Below are 19,114 nucleotides of genomic sequence, written 5' to 3' on the forward strand. Positions count from 1 at the left end.
CTTTAATATCAGTCACAATTTGTACCCTTTCTGTCTTTCTCCAAGTAAGTATTACATTACTCTTTAGTGATTTTTGTCAGAGCTACTTTCCTTGCTGCCGTCTACCTCATTGCGCCACCGGAAGTCCAACCCATCAAACCAATTTTAATATCACACCAAGACATGCCAAAGAAATACAAAATACCGTTTTTAAATGTTGATTCCATTTATAAAGGCACAAAAAAAAATCCAAACCTTTCTGGCCCTATATGAAAAAGTAATTTCCCCCAGAACATAATAACAAGTTGGGCCACCTTTGTCAGCGATAACAGAAATCAAACGTTTACAATAATTGGTAATGAGTGTTGCACAACGCTGTGGGGGAATTTTGCCCCCCACCTCTTTGCAAAACTGTTTAAAATCTGCAATATTGGAAAGGTTTCTGACATGAACGACCAGTTTAAGGCCACACCAAAATATCTCAGTTGGATTTAAACAAGAAGCTCCAGACCATCACATTGCCACCGCCATGCTTTACTTTTGGCATCATGTTATTTTTGTCAAATGCTGTGCCATTTTTACGCATGATTTAACGGGCTGCACACTTTCCAAAAATTTAGTTTTAAGTCCACAGAATGTTTCTCCCAAAGTCTTGATGATAATCAAGATGCTTTTTGGCAAATGTGTCCTTTTGTGACAGCAGAGGTTTTCGCCTCGGACCTCTCCCATGATGCCATTTTTGGCCAGTGTCTTTCTTATAGTGTAGTCATGAACACTGACCTCAACTCAGCTGCATTGCTGCCTCAGGATCAGGACAACTTTCTGTGGTTGACTGAATAATGAATTCTGGTGTTTACCAGAAGATTCTGAAGGAGAACATCCGGCCATCAGTTTGTGCCATAAACCTCAAGCACTCTTGGATCATGTAGCAGGACAACGATCCAATGCACAGTACAGCAAGTCTTCATTTGAATGGCTAAAAAAAAACAACAAAATTAAGATTTTTGAGTGGCCAAGTCTAAGTCCAGATTTTAACCCGATTCAGATGCTTTACTGTTTAGTGTGCCCTTAAATGGACAGTTCATGCTAAAAAACCCTCCAATATGGCAGTTTCAAACAATTTTGCAGGGAATGTACCAAGATTCCTCCACAGCGTTGTGCAACACTAATTACCAATTATTATAAACATTTGATTTCTTTCATGGCTGTTAAAGTTGGCGCAACTCGCTATTCGGTTCAGAGGGAAATTGTTCACACATGGCGAGATTTGATTTTTTTTTTTTTTTTGTGTATTATTAAATGAATTCAACAATTAAAAACTGCATATTGTATTTCCTTGGGTTGTCTCTGTGTGATATTAAAATTGATTCGATGATATGAAAACTTAATGAGTGATAAATATGCTGAAAAACAGATGTCAGGAAGGGGGCAAATATTTTTTTGTTTCACTGTAGCTGAAAACTCTTCTATCTATCTACCCTGGGCATATCCCTTGAGAGGGGTGACCGACAGCGAGACAAAACTCATACAAAAACAGAAAATAAAAAAGGGAAAAAGTAGCAAAAAACACGCACAAATTTTTTTGGACCATGGCCAACCCAAATGCCCAAACACCCAAACAAGTTAAGCACCTCGGCACCCACGTTGGTCATGCTTTCGTCCCCACAGATGAAACGGGACACAAGAAAGCGGCCATGTAACTTGGGTCAGGGTGACACAACACACTCTTCTGTTCAACAGCAGGGCCCGACAGCTTTCACTGGTTTACCCCTGCCGCATAATACGGGTGCCCTGCCCATCCCTTAGAACACGTCTAAACATCCCACTATCCTTCTACACCACCTCTCCACTCATTCCTATCACCAACAAGAGCTCTAGCTTCCACCACATTCAGACCTCATCAACACCATTCATCCATGTCACTCGTGGCCTTCCTCTTTCTCCTTCCATTTACTTCTGCTCTGTAGATCCCCTTCAACATTCGCTCCTCATCCATCCTCTCCATGTGTCCAAACCAACTGAGTACTCTCTTATCCACGCGCTTGCTCAGTTCCACTACTACTCCAGTTCTGTTGAAAACTGGAGTAGTGGTAGAAAGCTGAAAACTTTTACTGTCAGCATTAAAGTGAGGAAGGCAGGGCAATATGTACGAAAAAGAAATGTTTGACCGAGGATAACATTTGCTAGTTTACTGCGACAATATAAACTCTACAATTATGTTGTCGCCTGCTAACAGTGACTAAGACGTTCCGAAATTAGAGCTAAAATGGGCAAGAAGAGATTGGCCTAACAAAAAACACATTTCTTAACAAACATTTGTCCCATACAAAATTTGTTACATGGCCTGCGCAATTTGAAATAACCCAAAAATGTATAAAATACCCGGAAAACATAAGTAAACATAGGAAAATGAGCACTGATGTTGGGTCATCTGAGGAAGACCGGCAGTTAATGTAATATTTTCGCCAAAGAGGGAAAAAAAACCCACGACCCGCTCAGCGATTATATAACTGAGAAGTACCTTTATCTTAATGGTTCTCAACTGGTCGGACTTTAGGCCTTACCGTCCCACTTTAATTACAGAACAAATCAATAAAAAAATCCCCTACTTAAATGTATTTAATGAAATGATTATGCAGTTCAAACAAGAGATAGTAGGATGTATTCACATTTAAAAAACAATATACTAGGAAAGTCAAAACCACTTCAAGTAATAATATTCCCTTTTAATGCTCAACTAGCTGCATTTTTGATGAAATCCTAAACACTTCTCTTCAGTGGCTTTGTCTTCAAGATGATAAAGCCATATACATATTATCTGATGTATCTGTGTTTGGCCATGCTAAACCTGTGTGAAAACACATCAGTCTTTTTCTGTGGTGTGAAATTAGGGCTGCAAGAACGAATCGATGACATTCAATAAAATCAATAACTAAAAGTGTTGGCAACGAGTTTCATCATCGGTGCATGGTGTCACACGGTTTATGCGTCACTCAACACATTGCTTCCATGCAAATAAGAGAGTGTGTGGAATTTTCTCTTGATTCAGCGACAAAGTTAGAGTGTCATACACCAAAGTGCAAATCAAAGCACTGTATAAAAACATTCAATATGCAATAAAATGCCATCTGACCAAGTTCTGGCATTCTCCTCCGGATACGAACCAGTATCATTTATTTAAAAAAAATATATATCACATATTTGCCGGTATCTAGTGTACATTTGTATGTATTTGTGTTTGCTATTTGACAAACATTTGAATTTTCATTGTTGATATCATAGAATATTCTGTTGTTCTGTGCACTATTTCTCTATCTGTCAGAAACTACAATATTTGAATTGAGGAGAAAAATTAAAATGTGTTGCTGTTTCTTTTAAAATCTGATCAATTGAAAAATAATCGACCGATTCATTGATTATTAAAAAAATTGTTCTCAGCCCTAGTTTTAACTCACATATGCAGGGTTAGGGTTAGGGTACTACTGTTAAGGAGTTTAAACATCCCTGAGCCATTTTTTTCTTTTTGTAGCGTTACTTTGCCAATACTTTTGTCTTTTGACTTTTGCCCATGGTGCACTGAAAATGGGTCCTCTGCTTTATCTCATCGGTGTCCTATTTTTTGCACGACTTGTGATAAAAATATTTATTGGTATCATGTTTTATATTGTCAAGGGCAATCCAAACACAATTTTCCCCCCCATGATTGTTTTGCTTCTTCCATCAACATTCTTTTATTTAGATTAGATGTCATCAAAGCTCACTTCAACTTACTTTGTTACCATTGAAATTAAGGAAAATTGTCACACTTTCTCTTGTGAGCTCATTCAACAGCAATGTTAACATGTTACATTTTATCTTTGCATGACTGCTCTTCTTATCAGTGTTGCAGATATTACTACCAATGCAAATGAATACATTGTGTTGATGTGTGTGTTACAGTCTGCTAAGTGGACGAATATCCACCCTTCGGGACGAAACTGGAGCAGTAAGTACAAACTTTGCTCAATATAACCCCCAAAATGTTTTGTTTTAAATTGTGACCAATAATATGTACATGAGAACCACTGCAGGGTTTCCAACAAAAACACTTGATAAGCTTGGTGGTCTGTTTGGAAACTATTTGAGGCAAATATTGTTTGATGGGCAGGGCTTTTTGTGTTTGCATGAACCGAAGTCGTTCTATTTGTTGCTTAGTGGTACTGGCTTAAAACAAGGGTCTGAAACCTATGGCTCGTGACCCATTGATGGCTTTTTTCATGAGTACATCTTGCTCGGAGACAAAATTTAGACCATGCAAATTTTCTCCATGTTGTTTCATTTTTAGCGTGAGCGTAGCTTATTGTAGCGCCCGCGAATTCAAAACGATTTTGAAATTCCCAATGCTACGGTCCAGTTTAAATAGGGCACGTTTTTCACGACAGTTTACAGTCAAGGTTTTAAACCTACAGCCCCTATTTTGGCTGTACATTGCTAAGGAATTTTCATATGGAGGCTCATTTGATAATCCATGTTCACTGTTAAGACACTTTATGATGAGAACCCAGAGAACAAACTGTAAATATCCCAAAACACCAGCAACATTTGGTAAAATTTGATTGAAAGGGATGGGTGGAGCTATGCACAGAGCACTGTCTCTCTCCCAGTGCTGTCTGCTCCGAAGGTAAATACGTTGGTATACTTGCTTCAAGAATTTTGTGAAATTTTTATAAAAGAACTTTGCTCGCACCTCGAAACTATTATTCATGACAAAAATCACTGTCGAAATGAGTAAGTAACTGCAGCAGGGAGACAAATGTTAAGTGGTATGTTGGTTGCTTGGTTGGATCCCTTAACCACCAGGGTTGTAGAGTCTACATTTTCTGTGGTGTGTCTTGGCAGGTATAGCCTGGGGTCACCCACCCCTCTCCAGGCCAACATATGTTTCCACCCAGTCTCGAACTAGGGACATTTTGCGTATTACGTGAATGTTCAAACCACTGCACTACGGAAATTTGAGTTATAGTATATAGTGTGGCTCTCCCAAAAAAAAACAAAATATGTTGGCTGTTTGAGTCAAAGAGGTTACCGACCCCTGGCTTAAAACATTGTATTTTAGGGTGAAATAAACAGTTAAATGCAAGGGAGCGACGTTGTGGGTGGGTTAAAACATTTGCCTGACGGTCGGCTTATTCTATTCATTGACAGCTTGACCGGGTGCCAACAAAAGTCCGTTGACCCGCAAGGCTTATGAAGCACTGGGGGAAACCCTTCCGCCAGCTTGTTTATATCTCTTATAATTGAATATCATTTAATAGTCTTAATTGTCATTGATCACAACAAAGTGAAACATTGCATGCAACAAGATTAGAAATGGCCCTCTAAGGTAAACATGTAATTAAGACATGACCTGTTCTCAAAAACTCCTCTGAACATTAATAAATTTAATATCACCCAGAGTGAGTCAGTCAAAAATTTAGGTGTCATATTTGATCCCGAGCGTTCTCCATCCGGGCCCCGGTGCTGTGGAATGCTCTTCCCCCTGAGATTCGATCTGCAACCTCAGTGGAAATGTTTAAATCTAAGCTTAAAACACACTTCTACTCTATAGCATATGAATAACCTATATTTTATGTTGATAATATGTGTATCATTCGCCCTCATGTAGGTTTTAGATAAGGGTATGGTGTCATAATAGTCTGTAGTTTGCAATAGTCTTTGATCTGTGCAGCCCTTTGAGACTCTTTGTGATTAAGGGAAACATGACTTGACTTGACCTTCAGTTGCTTTGGAAGTGGCGCCTGGCTTTTCTGATATTAAGGGGACATATTCAAAACTGTAGCTCGTTTTTCTCTCGCGCTTCTCTTGGCGTTATCTCAAATAAAACCCTCGGCGGGCCTGATCCCGATGTTTGAACCCCTTGGCTTAGAGAATGGCTTAAGTTATTGTAAAAGTCCACTGAAAAGCAGTGCCCAATAAGATGTCTTCTGTCTGTCTTCATCTAGATATTTATCGACCGTGACCCCACAGCCTTTGCACCAATCTTAAACTTCCTCCGGACCAAAGAACTGGACCTTCGGTAAGAAGTCATTCCATTATCGTTCAAAGTCATTATCAGTGACTAATTCAATCTTTTTTCTTAGCGGCGTCAACATCAGTGTTCTGCGGCATGAAGCAGAATTCTACGGCATAACTCCCTTGGGCAAGTCTGAATAAAAAAAGAAAGAATCTTGATTTTTTTTTTCTTTTTGGTGTCGTAATGACTAACGTACACCTCATTTAATGCAATAGCATTTGACTTATTCGTGAACAGGGTTCGTACGCTTGCTTGAAATTCTTGAAAGTGCTTGGATTTATTGTTTTCAAGGTCAGGCGAGTGCTGAAATAGTTGCCATTGCCATGTTTCTTGTCTGTCTGACCCTGTAGACCACGCAAATCATGAAGAAAAAAATAAAAATGACGCAGACACGCCTGCTTTGGTGGCTTGTAATTATGATGTTGTCATGTAAAGCGCCACCGCCCCCAACTGGTTGCGCCCCGGAGGACAGCTCTATCTAGAAAAACAGCTCTTTATGTTTGGCTTACTGAGAAGAGCCAGCTTATTTGGCACCCAAACGGCACCTCATATTTTTTTCACGATATATTACCAATAATATGAAAACATTTTGCACCAAATTATTTAGTAATTAGTCATTTCATGTGTTTTGCAGGGGATCCTTTGAAAAACTGTAAACTAAAATATGTAAAACAAAAAAACAAAAGATTAGCAGTCTCTAAGATTGAAATATTGGATGGACTCTGCTTCGGAGCAATCAATATTAAAATGGGTCAAAATTTGGCTTATTTTTCTGCACACCCTCTGTCGAAAATGTTTGAAATATTTGACATAACTTCATTTTCACTGTACTACCTCATAAGCAGATCATTAGTATATAAAAATAAAATAATACTTAATATAAAAAAGAATGATGTGCTTAATGTTTTTATTTTTTACAGTACAATCTTAAACCGCTTTGTTGAAGAAATTAAGTTATTAAATGTACTGTGCTACCTCAAGAGCAGATAATTAGTACATAAAAAGTATATAAAAATCTACTGCCACCTACTGATATGGATGACTATTACAGTTCCTCGTCTGAAGATTGCAAAAATACTGAATAATGGCCTGACTTTTTGGAAAGATAAAATTGGGCAAATTCCAGTGGCACACTAGACAAGGTCTCACGGCACACTAGTGTGCCCCTAGACACTGGTTGAAAAACACTGGTATAACTGACCAATTTATCTTCCACTATTCTTGTTTATCAGTCATCTAAAAAATGAATGTGAAAAACAAGTGGAAAGGCCTGTAACCATCCATGACTTCAACTTTTTGCCACAAGATTTAACCAAAATCAACCATTCTTCGTTAACAACGAACTCCAATCAAAAATAAGTGCTATGGACAGCTACCACACCATTTATCAATGATATCTTGTTGCAGAAAATATCAAAACTTTAAATAATGGCAGCAAAGCAGAAGGCACGCGTGCGCACACACGCAGACAAACGCTTCTTTAAAATATTTGCCATCAGTAAATGGTTTTCTGAAAGAACGAGATGTTTGCGCTTGAGGAGCCGTCATGATTCGTTCATTTATTGCGCGCTTGTGTTTCGTTGGCTGGGTTAAAGCACGGATCTCCTCTGCGGGGTGCCGCGCAAACACACACTGACACACGAAGCAGAGGAGGAGGGGCGCTAACGTAACGCCTTTAAATAACACGACCAACTGAAAATGTCTAAATTCCAGGTAAAAATGTGCATTTTTAAAATTCAATCATTATTTTGCGCTCACGTGCCACTGGTTAACCCCTCGCGTTTAGACTGTATGTGGTTTGTAATCTATACTTCTAACATTAAATCTACATCACTTAGAACAACGTTGAGACTATAAAACGAAAAGATATATGGATATAATGTGGCTACAAGTGAACATACCAATAGGTTAATAAGTACATTCGAATACATGGATAATCATAAAGTGCCTTAATCATTCCTTAATGATTAAATGTACTTTATTACAATATTGATGTTATGATTTTAAACCATGTCAATGGAAATGTACTCTATTTATACAGCCCTTTTCAACAATCCTTTTGGTGAACCAAAGTGCTTTACAGTAAGCAATTAAAGAGAAGCAAAAAACAAATGAAATAAATACAATAAGGGACATTAAAGAAGATAAAATACAACAGGATCGAATCAGATACAGTATAATAAAAGTGGATATTAAAAGCCATCTTTATGAAGTGCGTTTTTAGCCTGGATTTAAAGTGGCCCACGTCAGAAATTAGATGCATCTTGACAGAGAGCTGACTATGAAATCTGGGTGCAATGACAGAAAAGGCTCAGTCACCCCAGCGTTTATGATTTGACCTGGGCACATCCAGCAAAAGTTGTTTTTTGGACCTGTGGCAGTTCAGTCCCCTACACCTATTAAGACATAGATAGCTTTCTAAAGGCCAGAACAGCTTAAAAACAATTTAACTTTTGCTAGAAGATCCAGCTGAAAGAAACTCATCTTGACTATATTTTTTATATAATTGTCACACCGGAGGTGAGTGTCAAAAGTCTCACCGACATTTTTGACGGTTGAATTCAACGTAGAGGACAGGGTGCCAAGATTAGCATTAGCACGTTGTTCCCAAACACAATATATTCAGGTTAATTAACAACATTGATCAGCTGCATAACAGTGAAAATAACGTTTTGCCTGGCTATAAATGACCCAAGTGTCAAATATACATATACCACGAAAAGAGTATAGGGCCAGGAAAAGATCCCTGTGGAACACCACGGGGTTTAACAAGAGGCCTGACCACAGCAGGCTTGAAGTCAGCTGGGACAGTTTCTAATCCAAGGCAGGATTTTATAAAAAATTAGGCTGGTCCTACCATCTATCAATTATCTGCACCGCTTATCCTCAGTAGGGTCGCGGGGATGTTGGAGCCCATTCCAGCTATCTTTGGGCGGTGGGCAGGGGACACCCTGAACTGGTTGCCAGCCAGTCGCAGGGCACACAGGGACAGACAATTCACCAGCTCATTCACACCTAGGCACAATTTGGACCGGCCAATTCTCCTAACATGCTTGTCTTTGGAATGTGGGAGGAAACCCACACAAGCACGGGGAGAACATGCAAACTCCACACTGGAGGTTCGATCTCATGACCTCAAAACTGTTCCGCACACACGGGCTGGTCCTCAAAGTGTTAAAAACCTTTTTCATCAATTTGGCAGGAACACTATCCAATAAACGAGTGGTAGGTTTCAAAGATTTCACTATGTTGCCGAGAGAAGAGAGGGAAACAAGCTCAAACTTATCGAACACAGCAGGGTCAGCTGGAACAACAGGCAGGTCCTTATTACGGTTTGTAATGACACTCACTTGAGTAAAACTTCTAACAAAATCCACCTTGTCAACAAAATATCGAACAAAATGATCACAATACTCACCATGAAAAGGATACTCCTGTAAAAGTCCCACAATCATGACTATATGCAGTGCGATATTCTAAAACTACTGAGAACTGCATCTTTTTTTAAAGCGACAGTGTGTGCTATTCGATCATTAGATGTCGCTGTATGGCGTACTGCAACAGAAAATTAGTGCCATAAAGCACAAGGAAGAAAGCAAACTACAGAGACCAAATGACCAAAATGCACCAATTTACTAATTTTTACCCGGCCTTTATGTGGTTGCAGAAATATAGTAGACTAATATGTCCTTTTAGGCGAGGCTCATGCTATGTAAAATAAATGCTAATTTTTCTTGACCTATGTGTTAAAAACAATGCATTTTTATATGTTCATGTATTTTTGCTAATTATTAAAATCAACATTGGTATTTTCAATGATCTGATGTTTTTTTAACACTAGGTGGCACTTAATAAAACACACTGTCACTTTAATAAAATGTTTGTTTGCAGTGCGTCGCCTCGTGCTGTGTGAAGAACTGGATCGCTCGTCATGTGGCAGCGTTCTTTTTCATGGTTACCTGCCACCTCCAGGTAAAACCTGCCAGTTACAGGGTTCCTGCAGAAAACTTATTATGCCTGGTGGTTTTACAAGGAAAAACTGCATCATTTTTATTTTATTTTTCTATCAGCTATCCCTGGTAACAAATCAAGCTCAGCCTCCAACTTTGACAAGCATCCGGGCGCTAGTGGAGCTGAGGGGTTCAGCTACGTTGGGCGTCCCCCTCATCCTCCCTTCCCATGCTCACCTGGATTAGATGTAGCTGATAAACTTGGTAAGTGATTGACAAAACCATGTGCAGAGGTGGGTAGAGTAGCCAAAACGTATACTCAAAAGTACTCCGAGTTAAGTAGAAGTAAAAACAAGTCATCCAAATAATTACTTGAGTGGAAGTAAAAAGTACTCGGCGAAAAATCTACGCAAGTACTGAGTAACTGTAGTAATGTCTTATTTGTTGATTTTTTTTTTATCAACTACTCAGATCATCAAAGTCCAACCAAACAACAATAAATTACATTTTCTACTTTTATTCTACAAATTTATAGTCACATTTTTTTTCACTCTACCACAAGATGCCGTTGTGTTGTCTAACTCATTTAAACTTTTGACGTTTTTATACCGAGCAACTTTAATGTTGACTCTAAGCAACTTAGAATCTTAGAAAACACAATGTTATTTAGAAATATGAATATAAATATATATACAATAATAAACTTTACATCTCTTATGTAAAACTCATTGAACGAAAAACACAGGAAACATACATTCAAATATTTACAGTTGTGCAATTTTTTTTTTTTTTAAACAAACAATTATAACCTTTTTCATACTCAATAATTTTAAAGTCAACTACATAGAATCTCTGGAAAAAATGTGTCACTCGCAAATAAACTGGACACATCACTATTGCAGACTAGAGTAAGGTGTAAACAGCATGGTCCGCCCCAAAGACAGACAGACGTGTACATACAGTATATGGAGGGGATGTAAGTAACGGCTTTAATGTAGCCTAACGTAGAGGAGTAAAAGTACACTTTCTTCTTCACAAATCTACTCAAGTTAAAAGTATATTGATTTGAAAATACTTTTATGAATACAAAATGTCCCAAAACTTAGTCAAATAAATGTAACTGAGTAAATGTAACTCTTTACTACCCACCTCTGCTTGTGTGTTGCTGTTGGAGTTTACTGGTGTTTTTCCTGTTTAGGACCAGACCCTCGCAAGGTTCTGATCATAGCAGGACACCACAACTGGATTGTAGCAGCGTACGCACACTTTGTCATCTGTTATAGGTAAGTTTCACTCGTTCAATGAATCCTATGAACATGACCGTTGACGCACTGTCTGTGACCATGTTTGGGTGCATTGCTGAAAACAGTAATTAGTTACAATTACCATACTTCATTTAAAGTATAATTCAGTTACTTTCCAGATTACTGACATGAAAAGTTGTGTGTTGCTCTGAAAGTAACTACCTAGTTACAAATTACCATGTATACTCGCATAAAAGGCTATCCTCTAACACTGCTTTAAAGTAGCCATTAAAAAAATACAAGAAAACGTTAACACAAACCTGCGGAACCAGTAAAGCATTCATATTTCTTGGTTTTTGCAATTTTGAGAGCTTGCAAACAAACATTTAGCCAAGACATATCAATTTATTTTCTGGACTTTAAACCCCTTGACGATCTCCTTCTCCATTTCTCGTTACTGTTCAAGACAGGTTTTTTTTCTCCAGGCATGGTGTATTGCAAAAATAATTTGACAGATAAAGAGAACTAAATTTTGCACAGGTTTACTGAAAATTTTTTGCTCACGTTTGCGTGTCTGGTTTACTATTAGTCTGTTGTTCCTGAATGAGCCAAACACCCCTCCCCACGCGCTGCCCACCATTCGCTACTGGTTACACATAACCAAATATGCCCATTTAAACTGATCCCATAATTTCAATATTTCATTTTATAGCTGTAAATTCAGCTTAGATTGGAGTATAAAAGCAAAGGAGGGTATCCCATGAGGAGAAATTCAGCCCGTCGCACTCTGCGCTTGAGACGGCGCCCCCATAATTTTATGCAGTTTTACTTTACAGGTATATATACTGTATTTTCACGACCATAGAACGCATTGTGTTAAAAGGCGCAGTTTCTGTATCTGGTTCTATTTCTGTATTTAACCACACCACAATAATACGACTGTGCATTTTCAAAAATACAATTTAAACAAAACTGAGTTGTTTTTTTAAACTTTTTATTTCTCACACACAATTTGACAAAGGGTTGGGTCACCCATCATACTGCTACACAAACCACAAAATATATACAATTGACATTCCCTTATATAAAAAAAAAGACAACAACAAATAATGTTAATAAAATAAATAAAATAAAATATGAGGTGTTTAGACATCAAGCAAAAATTGTGTGATAAGCTTTCATCTTTTGTCGAATTGATCTAGTTTCAGTTAAAGTCTTGCAGTGATTTTTTTCCATAATGTACATTTGCTTTAATTTTTATCTCCATTGTTTTATGTCAAGAAAATATTTAAACTCTTTATTTGTCTATTTGAAATCAAATCTATCTATCACCTCTGTTGGACATTTTCCTGATATCATCATTGATACTGATTTGCTCTCATTATTTAAATACCCAGCTACTTTTCCATATATTTTAAGGTTATCCAGCAGTGGTGGTATTGATAAAGAGGGCTCTTTCAGCATTACCAACAAGTCATCTGCAAACAGTGATATTTTATGCTCTTCTCCTCCTTCATCTAATATTCCCTTTATTTGCTCATTTTGTCTTATTGATTCTGCGAGTGGTTCTATGCTTACTGCAAACAAGAGTGGACTTAAACAGTCCCCTTGCCGGACTCTTTTTAGATCAAAGAAGTCTGAATAGTGACCATTGACTCTAAGCTTAGATTTAGGATTTTTATTGATTTTTTTTTTTCCTACTCTACCAGTTTTTGAGGGAAGCCAAAAGCTATAAGTGTTTGATGTAAAAAGCTCCATTTCACTCTATCAAAAGCTTTTTGTGCATCCAAGCTCTGTAACATCGAGTGTTGGTCTTTATATTTTGTGCTTGAAATTATGTTTAATATCCTCCTAATATTGTTTGCACCCTGTCTTCCCGGAATAAACCCTGTTTGATCTGCTTTAATGGATCTCGCTATAAATTTCTGCAATATTAGTGCTATTATGCTTGTAAGAATTTTTAAATCGTTACACAGTAAACTAACTGGTCTATAGCTTTTACATCGCATTGGATCTTTTCCTTCTTTATGCAGGACTGTTACAATGGCTTCTGACCACGATTTGGGGGATTTCCTTTTCTTAGCGCATAGTGAAATACATTTTGTAGTACTGGTGTTAATTCTTCTTTAAAGCTTTTGTACAACACCCCTGGGAATCCATCCGTTCCTGGTGATTCATTTATTTTTAAGGTTTTTTGGGGCGGCAGTAGCTCAGGAGGTAGAGCGCTCGTCTTGGGATCAAGGGATCCCAGTTCGAATCCCGGCTTGTCCGTGTTACATGCCGAAGTGTCCTTGGGTAAGACACTGAACCCCTAATACCCCCAATAAGCAGGTTAGCGTCTTACATGGCTGCAATACAAGGCCGCTATTGGGAAATGTAGAGCACATTGTAAAGCGCTTTGGGAAGTCATTGACTTGAAAAGCTCTATATAAATTCAGATAATTTCATTTTATTGTATCCTGTATTTCCTGTTGTGTAATGGGGTGAATAATTTCTAATGTCCCCTCCTGATAGAGTTGGGAAATGTAGTTTTTCCAAAAAGTTTTGTGCCGTGCAGTTATCCAAATCATTTTCTGAATCATTGTATAAATCTTTATAATAATCTGCAAACGCTTCTGCATGACCTTTGGGTTTTGCTAAACATTGTTTAGAAATAGGCTGTTTGGGCTTTTCTAAGTTGAAAGGCTAGTAACCGACTGGCTCTATTGCCCATTTCATAATGTCTCTGATTCAGAAAACGCAAAGCCCCTTCTGCCTTATTTGTTAGATGTTCATCTAATGTGCCTCTTGTTGTTTTTAATACCTGCAATCTGGATTCATTTAGCGTTATTTTATGTTCTGCTTCTAGTTCCGTAATCTTATCCTCCAATTCCTTTTGATTATTTAATCGGGCTCGTTTCAGTCGAGAAGATATTTCAATTATTTTCCCCCTTATTACAGCTTACCTCCCTCCCTAATATTGATGGAGAAACCTCCCCGTTGTCATTGATTTGAAAATATTCCTTTATACACTGCTTTATTTCTTGTTCTACATTTTTATCTGAGAGGAGAGACACGTTCATCCTCCAATACCTAAAATGTGATTCATTGTCCAAAATAAATTTTAAAGTAATTGGAGCATGGTCACTTATAGTAATATTTTCTATACCACACTCCACTACTGTATGCATATGTTGTCTTGAAATGTAGAATAAATCAATCCTTGAATAGCTGCCATGAGGGTTTGAATAGAAAGTATAGTCTTTAGTTTAGGGGTTCTTATCTCTCCAAGGATCTATCAGTCTCAATTCGTTAGTTGTTGTTTAACACTCTCGACCTCTTTGTACTTGGTCCATGTAATGATGGGTACCTGTCCACTTTGCCATTTTGTACTGTATTAAAATCACCCCCAATTAGTAACATTCCCTTCGCGCAGTTGGTGATCACTTTAGCTAATAATTGAAAAAAATGTCGCCTTTTCTTCAATTGATGCATAAACATTCATTATTGATATTTCCATGCCAGCCATTGACCCTATAATCATTATGTATCGGCCCAGATCTTCCTTCACTTCCTTTTCCACTTTAAATTCTACACCTTTTCCAAATAAAATTGCTACTCCCCTTCTCTTACCATAAGAGGCATTAAACACCTGGCTAACCCATTCTCTTTTTAACTTCGTATGTTCAATCTCTGTCAAATGTATCTCTTGTAATAGAGTTTTGCAATTTTTTGAGTTGCTTCAATATCTTCTTTTTCTTAATGGGGTGGTTCAGCCCATGTACATTATATGAAACAAGATTTAGATAGCTCATGTTTTATATTGAGACCCACTGATTTTCGAAGCACACAAAAAATACATTAAGAACTAGCTCCTCAATTGAAAAAACAAACAAACAAACTAACTAACAAACACACATAAGACCCCACCAAAAAGAAAACAAAATAGAAACACATGTCTTACAAGAGTCCCATCGGAGAGTTGTGGCTACCCTCCTGGAAATATGCACTCAGTGCTTGAACAACCTTTGTATAGTTGTCCATAGTTATAACTAACTAAATATTGTTTTAATTTCAAATAATAAATTTACTTACTTCTAACTTATTTAATACTTAACAGAAAGGGTAGAAATGGTCCTTATTCCTTCACCCCACGTTGTTTTCTATTTCCATGCTTCCTTCATTACGGATTCTTTTACTCTGTATTCAACGAAGCGCACGATAATTGATTGCGGCGGGGCCGTTATACCTTGAGGCTTGGCCACCAGTGAGTGGTGTGCCCCATCAGTACGAATGTCCATGTGTCCCGTTGATGGAATGTACGATTTATGAGGCCCGTTATGAAGCCGATTGTATCGTTCCTCTTGGCACCCTCCGGAATGCCATGTATTCTAATGTTTATCACAATCCACATGAAGTTTTTGTGGCACCGTAGTCCTGGCGAAAAAAATGACACAATTTCATGAAAAGAAAACGCCAAGACGATAACATTACCTTTCAAGTTGCTGGATATGTTTTGGCTTTCGCATTTGCGTGTGACGTCACGTGTCCTCTTCTGCACAAGCGGGATACAGAAGTTGTATAGAAGTCACAGGAGATCGAATACAAGTAGCATTTGGTTGGAAATGTGACTAATCTTACAAAAATATCAGATTTCACCCAAAAATGTTGTAAGTCCATTACTTGGCTAAGGCTTTTTACCTGTACCATCCCATTTTCGGGGCGGGCGCCAACCCTAAATCTACCGAGCTGGTCTCTTCCGGCCTACTTCACACACCGGGTTCACTGCACGATAGGGTACGTCACACAATTTGAATAATTATCTGAGATAATTAAATGCCTTATGGTCATGAAATTACGTTAGACGTGCCCACCCAAGGATACAGGGTCACAACGTGAGTGATGCAGGAGTATTCAACAATCAGAGGACAATTTATTATCTGCATTTAATAAGTATATATATATATATATATATATATATATATATATGTATATACATATATGTATGTATATATGCATATATGTATGTATATACTGGACTGTCTCAGAAAATTAGAATATTGTGATAAACTTCTTTATTTTCTGTAATGCAATTAAAAAAACAAAAATGTCATACATTCTGGATTCATTACACATCAACTGAACTATTTCAAGCCTTTTATTATTTTAATATTGCTGAATTTGGCTTACAGCTTAAGAAAACTCAAAAATCCTATCTCAAAATATTAGAATATCATGAAAAAGTATACAAGTAGGCTATTCAACTAATCACCTGAATCATCTAATTAACTCGAAACACCTTGCGAGGGTTTCCTGAGCCTTAAAAACACTCAGCTTGGTTCAGTAAACTAAATCACTGCTGATCGGACTGCTGTCCAGAGGACCATCATTGATACCCTCCATAGGGAGGGTAAGACACAAAAGGAAAATTCTCAAAGAGCAGGCTGTTCACAGAGTGCAGTTTCAAAGCTTATCCACAAAAAGTCTGTTGGAAGGGAAAAATGTGGCCGGAAACGCTGCACAACCAAGAGAGATGACCGCAGCCTTAACAAAATTGTGAAGAAGAGCCGCTTCCAGAATTTGAGGGAGCTTCAAAGACGGTGGGCTGAAGCTGGAGTCCAGGTATCAAAAGCCACAGTTCACAGACGTGTCCGGGAAATGGGCTACAATAGCCGTATTCCCATGGTCAAGCCACTTCTGAACTCAAGACAACGGAAGAAGCGTCTGACTTGGGCTATGGAGAAAAAGCACTGGACAGTTGCAGAGTGGTCCAAAGTCCTCTTTTCAGACGAAAGCAAGTTTTGCATTTCATTTGGAAGTCAAGGCGCCAGAGTCTGGAGAAAGGCTGGAGAAGAGCAAAATCCAAGTTGCTTGAAATCCAGTGTGAAGTTCCCACAGTCAGCAATGGTTTGGGGAGCCATGTCAGCTGCTGGTGTTGGTGCACTGTGTTTCATCAAGTCCAGAGTAAATGCAACTGTGTACCAAGAGATTTTAGAGCACTACATGCTTCCATCTGCTGAAAAGCTCTATGGAGATGAGGATTTCATTTTCCAGCATGATCTGGCACCTGCCCACAGTGCCAAAACCACCAGTAACTGGTGCACTGACCATGGCATCACTGTCCTTGATTGGCCTGCTAATTCCCCTGACCTGAACCCCATCGAGAATTTGTGGGGTATAGTTAAGAAGAAGATGAAAGACACCAGACCTACAAATGCAAATGAGCTGAAGGCCGCTATCGAAGCATCCTGGGCATCAATAACACCTCAGCAATGCCACAGGCTGATTGCCTCCATGCCACGCCGGATTGATGCAGTAATCCGTGCAAAAGTATTCCCAACAAAGTACTGAGTCAATGGACATTTTCAAATGTTTGATTTAGTTTTGCTGTTATAAAATTATTTTTTTACTTGGTCTGAGGAAGTATTCTAATATTTTGAGATAGGATTTTTGAGTTTTTTTCAGCTGTAAGCCAAAATCAGCAATATTCAAATAATAAAAGGCTTGAAATAGTTCAGTTGATGTGTAATGAATCCAGAATGTATGACATTTTTGTTTTTTTAATTGCATTACAGAAAATAAAGAACTTTATCACAATATTCTAATTTTCTGAGACAGTCCAGTATATATATATATATATATATATATATATATATATGCATATATGTATGTGTATATGTATACATATATATATATATATATATATACATGTGTATATATATATATATATATACACAGTCCCGAACAACAGTCCCGGCAGACTCGCTAGCCCAAGATATATATATATATATATATATATATATATATATATATGTATATATATGTATATATATGTGTATATATATATATATATATATGTATATATATATGTGTGTATGTGTGTGTGTGTGTGTATATAACCACACATATATACAACCTGGCAACTGTTGAGGCTGAGGCTTCACTAGGCCACAAACAGCTACATCACACCCACCAACAACCAGCAGCAACTCCCTCACATTTCAGGAGCACGAAGTTAGGCGTGCGCTGAATACCCTAAACCCCAGGAAGGCAACTGGCACGGATGGAGTACCAAGGAGGGTACTCAGGGACTGTTCCGATCCGCTGGCTGGGGTCTGCACCACCATCTTCAACCGGTCCCTGTCACAGGCGACCGTCCCACCTTGCCTCAAAACTTCCACCATCATTCTCATCCCCAAAAAGTCAGCAGTGGAAAGCCTCAACGACTACAGGCCTGTTGCTCTTACGCCTGTGGTCATGAAGTGCTTCGAGAGGTTAGTGTCCCGGCACATCAAAAACTCCCTGCCACTCACACTGGACCCCCACCAGTTTGCCTACAGGGCAAACCACTCCACTGACGACGCCATAAACACAGCACTTCACACCGTGCTGAAACACCTGGACCACCGGGGGAGCTACGTCAGAATGCTCTTTCTGGACTTCAGCTCAGCCTTCAACACCATTATCCCGGAGATCCTGGTGGAGAAACTTGCACACCTAGGACTCTCTCCCTCCATTTGCCACTGGATAATGGACTTCCTCTCCAACCGCCCACAGTCGGTGAAACTCGGTACCCACGTCTCTCCCACCCTAACACTGAACACTGGCTCTCCCCAAGGTTGTGCACTGATCCCCCTGCTTTTCACCCTCTACAGCTCCGACTGCTCACCGACCCACCCCACAAACACTATAATTAAGTTCGCCGACGATACCACCTTGATCGGCCTCATCTCTGAAGGGGACGAGGCGGCATACAGGGATGAGGTGGAGTCAATTTCAACGTGGTGTTCGGAAAACCACCTCATATTGAACGCCACAAAAACAAAAGAACTGATTCTGGATTTCAGAAGGAATGGCAGGAATCCAGCACCACTCACCATAAAAGGAGACTGTGTAGAGCGAGTCCACTC

The 19,114-nt window shown here is 38.6% G+C and overlaps 1 protein-coding gene across 2 annotated transcripts in view; it reads left to right on the top strand.

Annotated features, from left to right (window-relative positions):
- The window catches only part of kctd3 (potassium channel tetramerization domain containing 3), a 66,978-nt gene that overhangs the window by 13,397 nt on the left and 34,467 nt on the right, over window positions 1-19,114 (top strand). For both annotated transcript variants that reach the window (XM_088334771.1, XM_088334772.1), the window contains exons 3-8: window positions 3,919-3,964; window positions 5,961-6,034; window positions 6,099-6,157; window positions 9,923-10,003; window positions 10,102-10,245; window positions 11,180-11,264. In XM_088334771.1, coding sequence (XP_088190897.1) covers window positions 3,919-3,964; window positions 5,961-6,034; window positions 6,099-6,157; window positions 9,923-10,003; window positions 10,102-10,245; window positions 11,180-11,264 — 489 coding nt within the window. The remainder of the gene's footprint in view (window positions 1-3,918; window positions 3,965-5,960; window positions 6,035-6,098; window positions 6,158-9,922; window positions 10,004-10,101; window positions 10,246-11,179; window positions 11,265-19,114) is intronic.

Source organism: Urocampus carinirostris, chromosome 4 (genome assembly GCF_059441175.1).
Source record: "Urocampus carinirostris isolate Australia breed hairy pipefish chromosome 4, RoL_Ucar_1.0, whole genome shotgun sequence".
Lineage (NCBI taxonomy): Eukaryota > Metazoa > Chordata > Actinopteri > Syngnathiformes > Syngnathidae > Urocampus > Urocampus carinirostris.